Here is a 13,478-nt window from a genome sequence, read left to right as displayed (position 1 = left end):
GGCTAAAAAGCCTTTTCAGAGTGTAAAAAACACAAATAGCACACATCCTTTGTATGCAGAACAATTTCCTCTAATTGTTCAGTAAAATAACTAAAGTAATTCTATCACTGCAAAACATTTACCCAATTAAAGCCCTCCAATTACATTCTGTATCAAGTCCCTTGTGGACTAAAGTTTCATACTTTATTATAAAAATAGATTATTTTTGTAATAATTTAAATTTCAAAAGAGAAGCATTGAACCTATCCACCTTAGCCTGCTCTAATATACTAACCTGAAGTCCTTCCACATTACTACCATGATATTTAAAATGTGCAGCAACTGGGCTCTCATTCTTACACTTCGTGTCCCTAGTATGTTCTAAAATCCTAACTTTAAATGCCCTTTTACTTTCACCAACATAATATTTATTACACGGGCATCTAATTACCTAGACGGACCCCCTCAGTATCATATCTAAAAATATTTTGTGCTTGAAAAGCTAATACTTTTTCCTTTTGATCCAGTACATCAGGCTGATTTGAACTTTTTCACTTGGACAACTGTGCTCTGGCTTCTGCAAGAAGAGTGTATGTGTTACCAGCCTTGCGGTGAGTCATCCCTACCTGATTTTCCACAAGGACAGGATTTATTTGAGAAGGCATCCTTCCTTTAGGCCTAAAATGATTTCAGAGTTTACCTTGAGCTAATCTGTTAATCTTCATGTATTCTTTCCAGAACCTAAAACCAAGGGAGAAAGAGACTTGCACACTGTGGATATTCACAGGCAGCTCAGAAACTGTATGGACTGAACTAAATCCTTTAGGAAGGCTAATCAAATATTTGCTTCCATTAAAGGTAAGAAAGGACAAGCAGTGGCAAAATAGACAGTTTCCAGGTGATTGTCCCATTCTGTTTCCTTCTGCTAATTTCACCATAACAAGTCACTTCCAGAGAGCATCAGGGCTTACTGTACAAGGGCAATGGCTTCTTTGTGACTTTTTGGAAATGGGTAGATTCTAAACATATTCCAGAGGTAGCAACTTGGTCCTCTGTACATACTTTTACAAACAAAAGTTAATGTCTTTTCTTTGTGTTTGCTAGGATTCTTGAATTCCTTCCTGCTCTGTACATTTTTCTAAACTGTGGTAATATACTAAAATACCTATTAGAATGTTTGCTGTTCTGGTAAATTGACTTACAGAATTGTACTTTCTTTTTTGGCCTAAAGTAACTTCTTATTGTATCTTGGCTAAGGGCATCCACTGCCCTGGTCCTGGATCTGGGTAGTCCACAGGGACCTACATTAAGCAAGGTCATGATGATTTTTATTGCTGGAATATTGTAATGCCGTAAAAGCTCAAAAGGGGACCCTGACATATGTCTAGTGTTGACCGTTTTTGTCCGTCTTGCCATCTGTCCATCACTTTGTCATCATCGACCCTCCTTTTTCCCCATTTGCTATATTGGGTCAGGGTGTTGTGTCAGATGTCACCATCTTTCCCCTCTCTTTGTCCAGTGCCACTCCCCTGCCTTCCTCGATAGTCATGCCTGACTGTTGCAGGTCTTCTCTCACGCAAAACATGCATGCCTTTGCTGGACACCCTCGATTCCTTTTGTCTTCTTCCTATCTCTCTCATATCAATAAATAAATAAGTCCTCTTCCCAAGGTTGTCTTCTGCTTTTCTGCATAGTGCCCAGACTGCAGTAATCTGTTCTCTTTCACCTCCTCTGCAGTTGGAATTATTTGGACACAAAGCGTGTATGTATTATCATTTGATTGGAGCGTAAATCCCATTTTCAGTGGCGGCCTGGAAGGAGAGCTCCATCCCATTACATTCACATGTGGTGATATTTGCAGTACTGTTATGCTTTTGGTGGCACGACTGCTGCAGATTTAATGATTGCATTGATTTAGTGTATCAGAGGGTAGGGGAGAGAGGTGTAAGGCAGGTCTGCTTTACAGTTTGCATTCGCAGGGAGGTGATTTTAAGTTTATTTTATTTCAAACTTTCACCATTTGGTGTCAGTTATAGTGTAGCTTTTTTGTTGTTTATTAGCCACATTTATCTGTTTTACTGCAGGTCCTGTACTTTGTGAGATATACTAGATCTTTTCCATTTCGGTGGTAGTGTAGGACTCGTCGGAATAAAACCTGTCCATTGTTTAATACTGCTGAATAAAAATGGCTTTTTACAAATTCTGTTTAAACATTTTGTTAAAAATAAGCAGTATGCTGTTTTGGGCAGACCTTTAAGTCTGTTAGATGCAGAATGTCTCTCTTTGGAATGAACTTCGTGGCTGTCTTAGTTTGGAATACAAATAATTTCAATAATCCTTCAACATGTAGCTTTTTTATTTGGCAACAAAGGTGAGTGTTTTTTTTTTTTTTTTATACTGTTAACAACTCAACATGTTATATAGTTGTTTCCCAATTAACATAATGGCTTTTTTTGAGAATTAAGGTTAAAATGACAGTAAACAAGACTTCACTATATTCTGAGTCACACCAATAAATTCGACATTTGCTGAAACCCATATACCTTTTTGTTTTGGCCTTTTACCAGGAAAGCCAAGTAAATATCATGCCCTCTGTGTAAAAGGGATGACATGTCACATGGGAGTGGGGGCTTTACATTTCAGAGCTCCTCAAGGAGCAGGTGGTAGGGTGTACTTTAACAGTAGGAGCTAAACTTCACAGCACAGCTGTAGTTTTTCATACTTTTTCCTATTCTCCAGTACAGAGAACAAAGGGCTTGATGAGGAATGTGCCGTGGGCTCCGTGTTGTGTTTGGTCTTTGTTTAATATTGTTCCTTTCCCTTCTCCTCTGTGCTGCCTTTTCTAGTTTTATGGTGTGCATATGTCCAACATTAACTGAATGAATGTTTTAGGATAGTGTAGACATTGACTTAATCACTTGAACTAGTCATAACTGATGACCAGAATGCAGTTTAAGTAATCAAATGCATTTGAAGCTTTTTGAAATCACTTTGTTATTGTCAACCTCTCGGTTTCTTGGGATTCTAAGTGTTATTGCATGATTGTCTACCTGTCTCTTTTTTTTGTTCATTACAGTGTTACTGGGACCACAATGTTCCTGTTAATGGTTCATCTCCAGCATATCCGCTCTGTTCCATGCAGCTTTTCTCACACATGCATGCTGTTACAAATTCTGTCACCTGCATGCGTCGTAGCAGCATCCAGAGTACCTTCAGCATCAATCCAGGTAAATGTGTAATGTCTCCTATGTTAAGCCTTTGGTTACAGGTGCAACTTTTTAGTGTGTTTTGCATGTACAAATAAGTACCATTCAGTAACCTTGATTGTTACCATTTTGAACAGTAAATGTTATAAAACTTGTCCAACCGTATTAGTAAAGATCCCAACTTGTACTTTCAGGAGTGCAGTACACATTGTCATGACACAAGTAAGATAACTTGCAGCTGTTGTATGTTTAACATGTTCTCATAAGTCATGTTATAAGTAGTAGGAGTGCCCATGGCTTTATGTTCTCTGCTCGTATGTATGTTGGCTGCAGTGAAGCAGCTTTATACTGCAGGAGAAGACTGTGCTATAGCAGTTCAGCAATTCTTTATTTTATCTTATTTTGTTATATTTTGGTAATTTCATCCTACACTACTGCATTCATTGCACAGGTTGTCGGAAGGGCACCAACCTTTTGTTACTGAGGTGATAGGACTACAGCAGATTGTACATTGTGTAGATTTTGTGTACATCAGATATTATTCATATTGATTGCTGCTGCTGCTGTAGCCTAAGTTGTATGGGTTATATCCAGCACTTTCCATGCACCCAACTTTCCTATCAAAAAGGGAGCGAAATCTAAGCATTTAACGTCTCATGTGTCAGCTTGTCTGGATAGGCGTAATTTATTGGGCTTGGCTCAGGGTGTTGTGCAGGCTATTGATCATTCTTTTAAGGTGGTTTCTGGTAAAAGGAAAAGGGTGATTCCACATCTTGAACCTCTTCAGGGAAAGAGGAATCTTTAGAGAAATGTGAAGGGGCGTATGCAGGTTTTTCTCCTCAAGAGTTATAATTCAGATTCTGAGGAGAGTATAGTTTCTGAATCTGCAAGTGAGGCATCTACTTTCTTTGAGACTACTTCCAGAATATGCTGGTATTTTCAGTGAAAGAACACTGAGGTGACTTAGTCCGTTAGAAAAATGCTAAGAAATTCTGCATCTGTAGTTTCCAGAAGCCTAGCCATCCCCCCAGATGCTGTCAGTGTGTTTGTTATAGCTTGTGGATGTTCATCGTGCATACAGCTGCAGTCATTACAGATGGGTTATCCTGCTGTCAGGCGGGTCCTCAGTCGGCCGAATTCCAAAGTCTGGGTCCGGCGTCGGTTGTTGTCGCTTCTTCCCTGTCGTCAGTGCGGCAGGGGTATAAAAGAGGCAGCCAACGCCATTTTCTTCAGTCTTTCTTGCTGCGCGGTGCCCGAAGCAGAAGCAGTTCGCAAGTGCCGGTCGGCCAGCTCCTGAGATTTACGAAAGTATTTCAGCCGAAGTCTCCTTTAAAGCTAAGTACCCCGTTGTGGAAACTTTTCTATGCCTCAGACCAATGTCAGACAAAGTTAATAATTGCATTTCTTGTGGGAAGCAAATACCGCATAAGGATTTCCACTCTTTCTGTATACCTTGCTTAGGCCCAGACCACAACGTCTCGGCCTGCCGTTTTTGTGCTAGGTTCAACAAGCGCACTATTAAGCGCCGGGCGGAGTTCGCCCTTCATTTTTTTGGCAAAACATTTAATTATATCATGTCGTCGGATTCACCGACACCAGTTTTAAGCAAAAGATGCAAAGATAGGGACCATCATCCGAGGTCCGCACCGAGTACTGAGACCACGCTTAGGCCGACTACCGGTTCTCCGGTTCTCAGTGAGGCACCTATGCAGCCCCTGAATATCGATGAAACTATTTTACCGGTGACTCCAGTACCCGAGGTTGCAGGCTCCTCGGTCTCCATTCCTACTGCAGATACCGACGCCACTCTTGGGGAAACTAAAAATTTGGTCAGGCCTGCCATTTCTGAAGGCGTCTTCAGGCCTTCCACCTTCTCTATTAAATCCTTCACTAAATCTAAAGCAGCCATGAAAACTAAAAAACAGGGTCCTCAGACCTCCTCTCAAGGCCCCATGCCTAAAAAGCAGATGCTTAAAATGGCTGAGGATTTGATAACTCTCATCAGGGGTTCCCAACCCCCCTCTGACAAAAGACCCAGATTGGAGGAAGACTACCCTTCCTCAGACCAGGCTTGTATTACCTCAGAACATTCTGAGGACCAGGATTATGCCTATTCCCCTTTCGAAGACTCTGATGCTGAGGAGTCTATTCCCTCGGTCTCCCCCCCTGAGGACTATTCTTTTTGGGGAAACCCTGCATGCATTGAGGGAACACTTTCACTGGGAAGGCCAAGATTACTCAGATTCCAAGAAAAGGCTCAGGGAAATTCTACTGCTCCCCCAGCATAGGCCCCTGGCTATCCCTCCTGTTTTAGATATTTTGGAGGATGTGTACGCAGAAGCCAGCCTTAATCCAGATTCTTTACCTCCAGCCCCTGTTAAACCAGATAGGTATTACCGGGTCCCTGATTCTCACCAGTTCCTTTATAAAAGCCATACTGCTGACCCAGAAACAATTTCACAGGGTCCCAAGGGAATAAAGGCCTCTTCTGCTAAAAACCCTTTACCTTCAGCGTGAGATTCGAGAGCATTAGTAAGGTGGGGGAAAAAGGTGTATACATCTGCCACTTTAACCATGAGGGCATTAAACTGTCAATTCCATATGTTAAAGTACCAACAGTTTTTGTTATCCCAGTTAAAAAGCAAAATGACACAAACAGAACAACCAGATTTGAAAGAGTTGCAGGATTTGTTGCATGGTGCAGAGCAAGCGGGTAAACATACCTTGCAGTGTGGTTTTGATGCTTTAGAGGCTTCATGTAGAGCTGCTGTCACGGGGTCTGTTATACGTAGACATGCTTGGCTCAAAGAGCAAACCTTACCAGATCATGTCAAAGCAAAGTTGTTAGATGCACCACTTCAAAAAGATGTATTGTTTGGTGTTAAAGCTGAGGAGGTACTAAAGAAAATGGAGGAAAAAGCGAAATCTATGCAAACAGTGAAAGATTTCCTGCAGGTACAACCTCCACGCTTCTGCAGAAACAGGCCTTCAAAAAACTGGTCCTTTCCAGCCATGGACAGACCTCAAAGGGGCAGATACAGACGCCCAAGGGGTAGAGGACAACCTCAAGGATCTTACAGAGCAAGACACTGGCAAGCACCAACCCCAAGAGGTGGAGAAGATAGATAACAGTCATTTAGAAAACAGACACAATGACTTCCCCCTATGCCTGCCAAGCAAAGCTTTAATGGCAGCACCTTTGGGCGGAAAACTGGCATTATTTTCAAAAAACTGGCATATTGTTACAAAGGACAAATGGATTCTGGACATTATAGACAGAGGCTACAGGTACCACTTTCACACCCTTCCAAAAATGAGTGGCATGCCAAACCTGCCACAAAATCAAAGGACAGAGGCACAAAGACAAATTTCTGCTCTCATAGATATGAAAGCGATTCAAGAGGTACCTGCAAAAGAACAAGGCCAAGGTTTTTATTCCAGACTATTCCTGGTACCAAGGAAAGACAAAGATTGGAGACCTATCTTAGACCTATCCATCCTAAACACATCTACAGGTGCCAAAATTCAAGATGCTCACATTACAGCAGCTTCTTCCCATGCTGGGCAAGGAGTCTTGGCTGGTAACATTGGACCTCAAGGAGGCATACCTGCATGTCCCTATCAGACAAGATTGCAGAAGATACCTCAGATTTCTTGCAGGTTCAACCCATTACCAATTCTCTGCATTGCCCTTTGGCTTATGTACTGCGCCTAGAGTGTTTACGAAATGCCTGGCATCAGTAATTGCCTTCTGCAGACTACAAGGAATACAAATCTACCCATATCTGGACGACTGCCTGATCCAAGCGGACAGCAAGGGCATTCTGTTGCAGCATCTGGCGTTTGTAATAAAACTGTTAAACTTCCTGGGATACACAGTGAACAAAAAGAAATCAAAACTAATACCTTCTCATCAGATAATTTTCCTGGGTGCCAGCTTAAATACAACCACCCAGGTGGCCTACCTCACACCAGACAAACAAGGGCAACTGTCTCAATACTTCAGCAAATGGCAACTTTCACCAGATTAACTGCAAGGAAAGTCCTGTAGTCTCTGGGATTCATGGCATCTTGCATCCTACTAATCCCATGTGCAAAGCTGCATATGAGGAAACTACAATGGTACCTAAAAAAACTTATGGGTCTCAACACAGCCACAGCTTGGAAACAATTATACCACTCATTCCATGCCTTCAAAAGGAATTTTTGTGGTGGGCTCAAGCATGCCAAAGAAACACAGGTCTCCCTTTCTGTGTACCTCAAACAACTCAAATCATCACAACGGACACCTCAGACTACGCCTGGGGAGCACACATGGCAGATCAGTGCATTCAGGGAAAATGGTCCCAAAAAGAGAAGCACCTACACATCAACCAAAAGGAGATGCTAGCCGTGCAGAATGCTCTTATGACCTTCAAAGACCTGCTGCATCCAGGCCAGCTATTGATAAGGACAGACAATACCACAGTCATGTGGTACATAAACAAACAAGGGGGAACTCATTCATACCCCCTGTGCAGGCAAGCCATGACCCTATGGAACACAGCACTGGAATTGCAAATTCAACTACAGGCACAATTCCTGCCAGGGAAGGAAAACACACTGGCAGACAACCTAAGCAGAAATATGACAGATCCACACGAATGGAAGTTGCATCCTCAAGTTTTCTCAAAGATAACTCAGGCATGGGGACAGCCAGACATAGATCTATTTGCTACCCACAGAAATTACCAGTTGAAAAAATTTTGTTCAAGGACCTATCATCCACAGGCCTGGAAAGTGGACGCACTCTCTTTCAATTGGACAACATTGACAGTCTATGCCTTCCCGCCTCTTCCTCTACTGACCAAAGTTCTATTAAAAGCCAGAGCAGAGAGGCCACAAATGATTCTCATTGCTCCAGACTGGCCACGACAACACTGGTTCATAGGTTTATACTAGGCTATCTGCCCTAAGGCATTTATAAGCCTAGCCCAAATTTTTGTGGCTTACGCCACCCCTTATATGAAAAAATACTGTGCCCATTAGTTTGTTGTGCCTCTGTCCAGCAGTGACACAGAGATGATTCCCGGGGTAAACCTACGATCTCCCATCCACAGGTCAAGATTTCTCTTGAACAGAGCCAGTGAGGTGCTCTGCCTCACATGGACCGGGATTTTATTCCACAGCATAGGGAGTCTCTGAGTGATAAATCTATCCTAAAGTATATAAGTATATATATAAGGTATCTGCTCCTAAAGAGCCTGACACACTCCCCACCATGGATCCTACCTCTAGTCCCTCTTATGTTGTCCCAGCACAACTACAAAACTCTTCACAGCCAGCTAAAAACCCTAAAGCTAGCTGCATGGAGAATTCCTTAATTTCCCAACAGACTCTCCTCTCCAAGGAGGTGCAGGAAGTCATCTTGAAGGCCAGAAGACCTTCTACTAGAAAAGCATACTCCGCCAAATGGAAACGATTTTGTTCCTGGAATCAAGAAAAGGGCCAGAATCCTAGGGTAATAAATATACCTCAAATTTTACAGTACCTAGCTGAGATGTTAAACAGTGACCTTTCCTTCTCCTCCATCAAGATCCACGCTTCAGCCATTTCTGCACAATACAACACAGACCCTCCTCTATTCTCACATCCTCTATTAAGGCAGTTCCTCAGAGGGGCAAAAAGTATAAAACCCCCAAGGAAACCACCAGTTCCAGCTTGGGACCTCAACTTCGTATTGGAAAAGCTGACCCTGCCTCCCTTTGAGCCGGCTTCTTCAGCAGAGCTACAATACTTGTCATGGAAAACAGCCTTCCTTCTGGCTATCACCTCAGCACGCAGGGTTTCGGAACTGCAGGCCCTCATGGCTGTGCAACCATTCATCATTTTCCATCAGGACAGAGTTTCCTTATGAACCAACCTTACCTTCATGCCAAAGGTAGTATCCAGTGTAGCTTTGAATCAGACTATCCACTTACCTACCTTTTATCCAAATCCACAGAACAAAGGGGAAAGACTACTACATTCCTTGGACATTCACAGACAACTTCATTATTACTTGGACAGAACAAAGCCATTCAGGAAATCTGAGCAACTCTGTGTGCCCTATGCTACAGGTGCTCAAGGAAAGGCCATTTCCAAACAGACAATTTCAAAATGGATAGCCCACTGCATACGCTTTTGTTATTAATTTCATGGAAAATCTGTGCCTGCATACATCAGATCCCACTCCACCAGGGCCACAGCTACCTCTGCAGCTTTCCTCAGGGGGGTCCCTACCGAGGACATTTTGGAAGCAGCTACTTTGGAGTTCAGTGCACACTTTCTCCAAGCCCTACCACCTTCCACTTTACTCAAAATCTAGAGTGGGCTTTGCCACAGCAGTCCTGCAGGGCATCCTCGCTTCTCCTAGTTCCACTTAGTGCCTACCACCCTTACTTAGCTTTGGGATTCTTCCCATCTGTAATGACTGCAGCTGTATGCACGATGAACATAGTACAGTTTTGTACCTACCATAAATGTAGATGTTCGAGTGCTCATACAGCTGCAGTCCAGGTTACCCCCCCTCCATCCCCTCTTAGGACAGGCCTTATGACAAACACCTTTATCATACAACCTATTTGGGGTATTCTTTTATGGTGTATTTGCTTGCAACTACTGTTTTTTGATTTATCTATATTGCATGTTTGCATAACATTATGTTTTGCCTTCCTTCTGGGGGCACCTGACATCTGGGGCAAGAAAAACTGAAGAAAATGGCGTTGGCTGCCTCTTTTATACCCCTGCCACACTGACGTCAGGGAAGAAGCGACGACAACCGACGCCAGACCTAGACTTTGGAATTCGGCCGACCGAGGACCCGCCTGACGGCAAGATAACCCATCTGTAATGACTGCAGCTGTATGAGCACTCGAACATCTACATTTATGGTAGGTACAAAACTGTACTTTTACCTGACAACCAACCTGCTACCCTTACGAAAGCAGGTAGAATAAGCAAAGTTCTTCATTCTTTCAATTTTTTATACACTAATCCCAGACCTAATCCAGCAGCCGTAACTTCAGTTAATCCAGCTCCTCCAGACAGGGATGATAACGGTATTGATACATTTTGGAAAATATATGCTTCTGCAACGTTTATTTATTTATTTTTTTAGAATTCTGAATTGTCAGGCTCACATGTTGAAGTTTATAATGAATAATTGTGAAAGTTTGAGGGATGTTGTAGCTACAGTTTACTCTTATGTGGAAAAATCTGCTCTGTGTAGTCTAATTTCTTCTTTTTCTCTGGTCACTGCTCATAATTGGAAGTGTGTTTATGACCGTATATACTGCTTCCAGTGCTTTTGCTATTGGTACTGTTTTGAGGAGGTTAGCCCGACTACCTTCTCAGAACCTCCCAGAAAATGTCAAATTTGAAATTTTGAAGTCTTCTTTTAATAGAGATTTAGTTTTTAAACCCTCTCATGCAGAGGATATCAAAAAGTGTGATGAGAAAGGCAAGTTGATTCAGGGAATTTCTCAGATTTTTCAGCCCCCCCCCCCTCTCTAAAATTTCTAAGGGATTACAAAATAAATAGTCTCAGCAGAATGCTGGTAAATAGACATTTAAAAAACAATACCTGGGAAGTTCCAAAAAGAAAGCTGGAACTCTCCAGAACAAATGACTGTCAAACAAGGCAAATGACTATTTAAGGGGACCTGCATACTTTTCCAACCTTTCCACTGATATCAAGGGTACTTGAAGATTCAGAAGGAATCCCCAAAGGTCTTTGTGGTGATTCCCTTCTGGCCCAGGCAGCAGTGTTTCTCCCTTCTTTTGGAGTTGGCCAGGGACAATTACCACACGCTACCTCAGGCAGGATTTACTCGCACACGAACAGAGGTTCTATGTCCCAACCCTAAACAGTCATCACTGACCACCTGGATGATTGGATCTTAATACCTTTTAGGCACCTCTTTTCTGAGGTCATGCAGAAGATACTGATGGAGGGAAGAAGGCCCGCTATTAGAAAATCATATATAAGTAAATAGAACAGGTTTTCTAGTTGGTGCCAGTAAAACAGCCCTCACCCATTTGGGGCTAATGTTTCTCTAGTTTTGCAGTATTTGTGAGAGTTGTTATTCTGTGGTCCATCTTGCTCCTCTGTCAAGGTTCACTTGTCTCCCATTTCAGCATGATTGCCCATGTGTCCTGTTTCAGTGCATTCTAATGTGCAAATTTTTGAAGAGGGTGCTACATAACATTCCAGAAAACTGTTGGCTCCTTCTTGGAATCTTAATTTTGTGTCAGAGAAGCTAATACTTATTCCATTTGCACCAGTTCATCTGGTTGACTTGAGATTCTTAACATGGAAAACTGTTTTGGTGATTGCTTTGGCCTCTACAAGAGGAGTATATGAGTTGCAGACTCTTATTGTGGGTCAGCCATATCTCATTTTTCACAGAGACTTGGCTTCTTTGAGAACTGTCTGTCAGGTGCCAGGATCCACCACATCACACACACACTCGCGTCTCTCAACAACATACACTGTTGTGACTCTGTCATAGTCCATGTTGGTGTGAACGACTTGAGATGTACCTCCTTGGACTATATATGAAGAGAGACATGAGTGTGGTCTCTGATTAGGTGTCTCCGGCAGGTATGTCCCTAGCCGTAAGCAGCATTTCACCTTTGTCTGGGATGATACCTCAGTACAAACAAAAATGATTGACTTCAACAATTGGCTTAGTTTCTGGCGTCATTCAAAGGGGACCCAGTATCTGTCAGCCTGGGATGACATGGTCGACAGACTTCAATGGTTTACCAGAGATGGTCTTCATCTGTCACCCCTGGGATTTAATTTATTGGCTAAGACTCTTGTCATCCCTCTAGTGCCTTTTTAGGCAATGTCACAAGCCCAAAATTTGTGATGTAAAAAATAAAACCCTGTAAAAACAACCTCAAAGTTATGCTGCTAAACACTAGGAGTCTAAACCAGAAATTGCACTCACTGGAAGCAGTCCTCACCCTGGGAAATAATGACATTTTTGCAGTCACTGAGACCTGTTTTAAGGCTGCTGGTTACTGGTTACATTTCCTTCCACACATTCAGGCCACAAACTGAAGGCATGAGAACTAAAGGAGGTCATGCATCAATATTCATTAAAGATAAATACACCTCTAGATTGGTTAAGCAGCACGATTTCCTTGAATTACTTCAAGTGCAATTGACTATAGTTAAGACCCTTCCTCAGGTCATTGCCATCTGTATGACTCCTCCATGAATCAGGGCGTCCACTCTCCCTACTTGGATCTACTTGAGTCAATCAAGATATAACCAAACACCCTGGTTTTGGGTGACTTTAATTACCCATCCATAGACTGGGTAAATTATACTTGTTCTAACTCACTTGTCCAAAAGTTCCTGGACTTCGTTAACTTTCATGCCCTGGACCAGCTGGTTGACACACCCACAAGGGGCTCAAACATTCTGGATCTGGTGCTTACCAACATAGGGGACTGCTGCACCACCCTAGTGTGTGGCCATCCCTGGTGAGATCTGACAGAAATCAGTCTTGCTAGAAGTAAGTATAACAGAAGAAAAGACTGACCAGGCTAGGAAGGAATACTGGTTGGCTAACAAAGAGGCAAAGAGTGCAGTTGCACTAGCAAAGAACAAGACATTAGAGGAATCCTACTACCTTTTGGACAGTGACTCATTGGATGGAGTAAAGAAAGTCTTATCGGGTTGAAAGGAGAAGTCAGAAGTATGAAGATAGTCCGACACCCTTTATAAGGGATGCTAGCAACATCCTGCTCACTAATCCACTGGGCATGAAAGGCAGATGGAAGGAGTACTCCAGCAGCTTCTAAATGAAGAAAACCCAACAGAGCTGTGCTGCCCCAGACACGGCCTACAGTGAGAGAAGGAGTCCACCCTAGAAGAAGTAAGAACAGCACTAAGGAAAACAGGGAAAGCAGCAGCTCCGATGAGGTCACAGCAGACATGACAACCATTTAAAATAGAGTCCCAGAACACACAGAACGGCCAAAAGATCGGACTTCAATATATTAAGTCCGCGTTGCCATTTCTCAGAATATTCCCTTTTCTCCAAGGTATGGCGATCTTGCAGTTGGTGTATGTAAGTTTGGGGGGGTGTGAGGGGCTTGCTGCTGTTCTGATGAAGTGTGTATACTTTTTGCATGGATGAAAGTGCTAAACCTTTATTAATTTTTTTTAATACAAGTGAAATTTATTTTTCTGATTATAAAATTTTTTATTTCTGACCACACGTTTGTTTTGGTTAAGTATTTTTATTCTGGGTGGAG

General features: G+C 42.6%; 1 protein-coding gene across 2 annotated transcripts in view; it reads left to right on the top strand.

Annotated features, from left to right (window-relative positions):
• NCSTN (nicastrin) overlaps positions 1-13,478 on the top strand; it is an 876,107-nt gene that overhangs the window by 218,359 nt on the left and 644,270 nt on the right. For both annotated transcript variants that reach the window (XM_044059533.1, XM_044059532.1), the window contains exon 6: positions 3,056-3,206. In XM_044059533.1, coding sequence (XP_043915468.1) covers positions 3,056-3,206 — 151 coding nt within the window. The remainder of the gene's footprint in view (positions 1-3,055; positions 3,207-13,478) is intronic.

Source organism: Protopterus annectens, chromosome 17.part0 (assembly GCF_019279795.1).
Source record: "Protopterus annectens isolate FY-2018-M chromosome 17.part0, PAN1.0, whole genome shotgun sequence".
Classification (NCBI taxonomy): Eukaryota; Metazoa; Chordata; order Ceratodontiformes; family Protopteridae; genus Protopterus; species Protopterus annectens.
The sequence above is the reverse complement of the archived record's forward strand: the minus strand, read 5'-3'. Positions and strand labels throughout refer to the sequence as shown.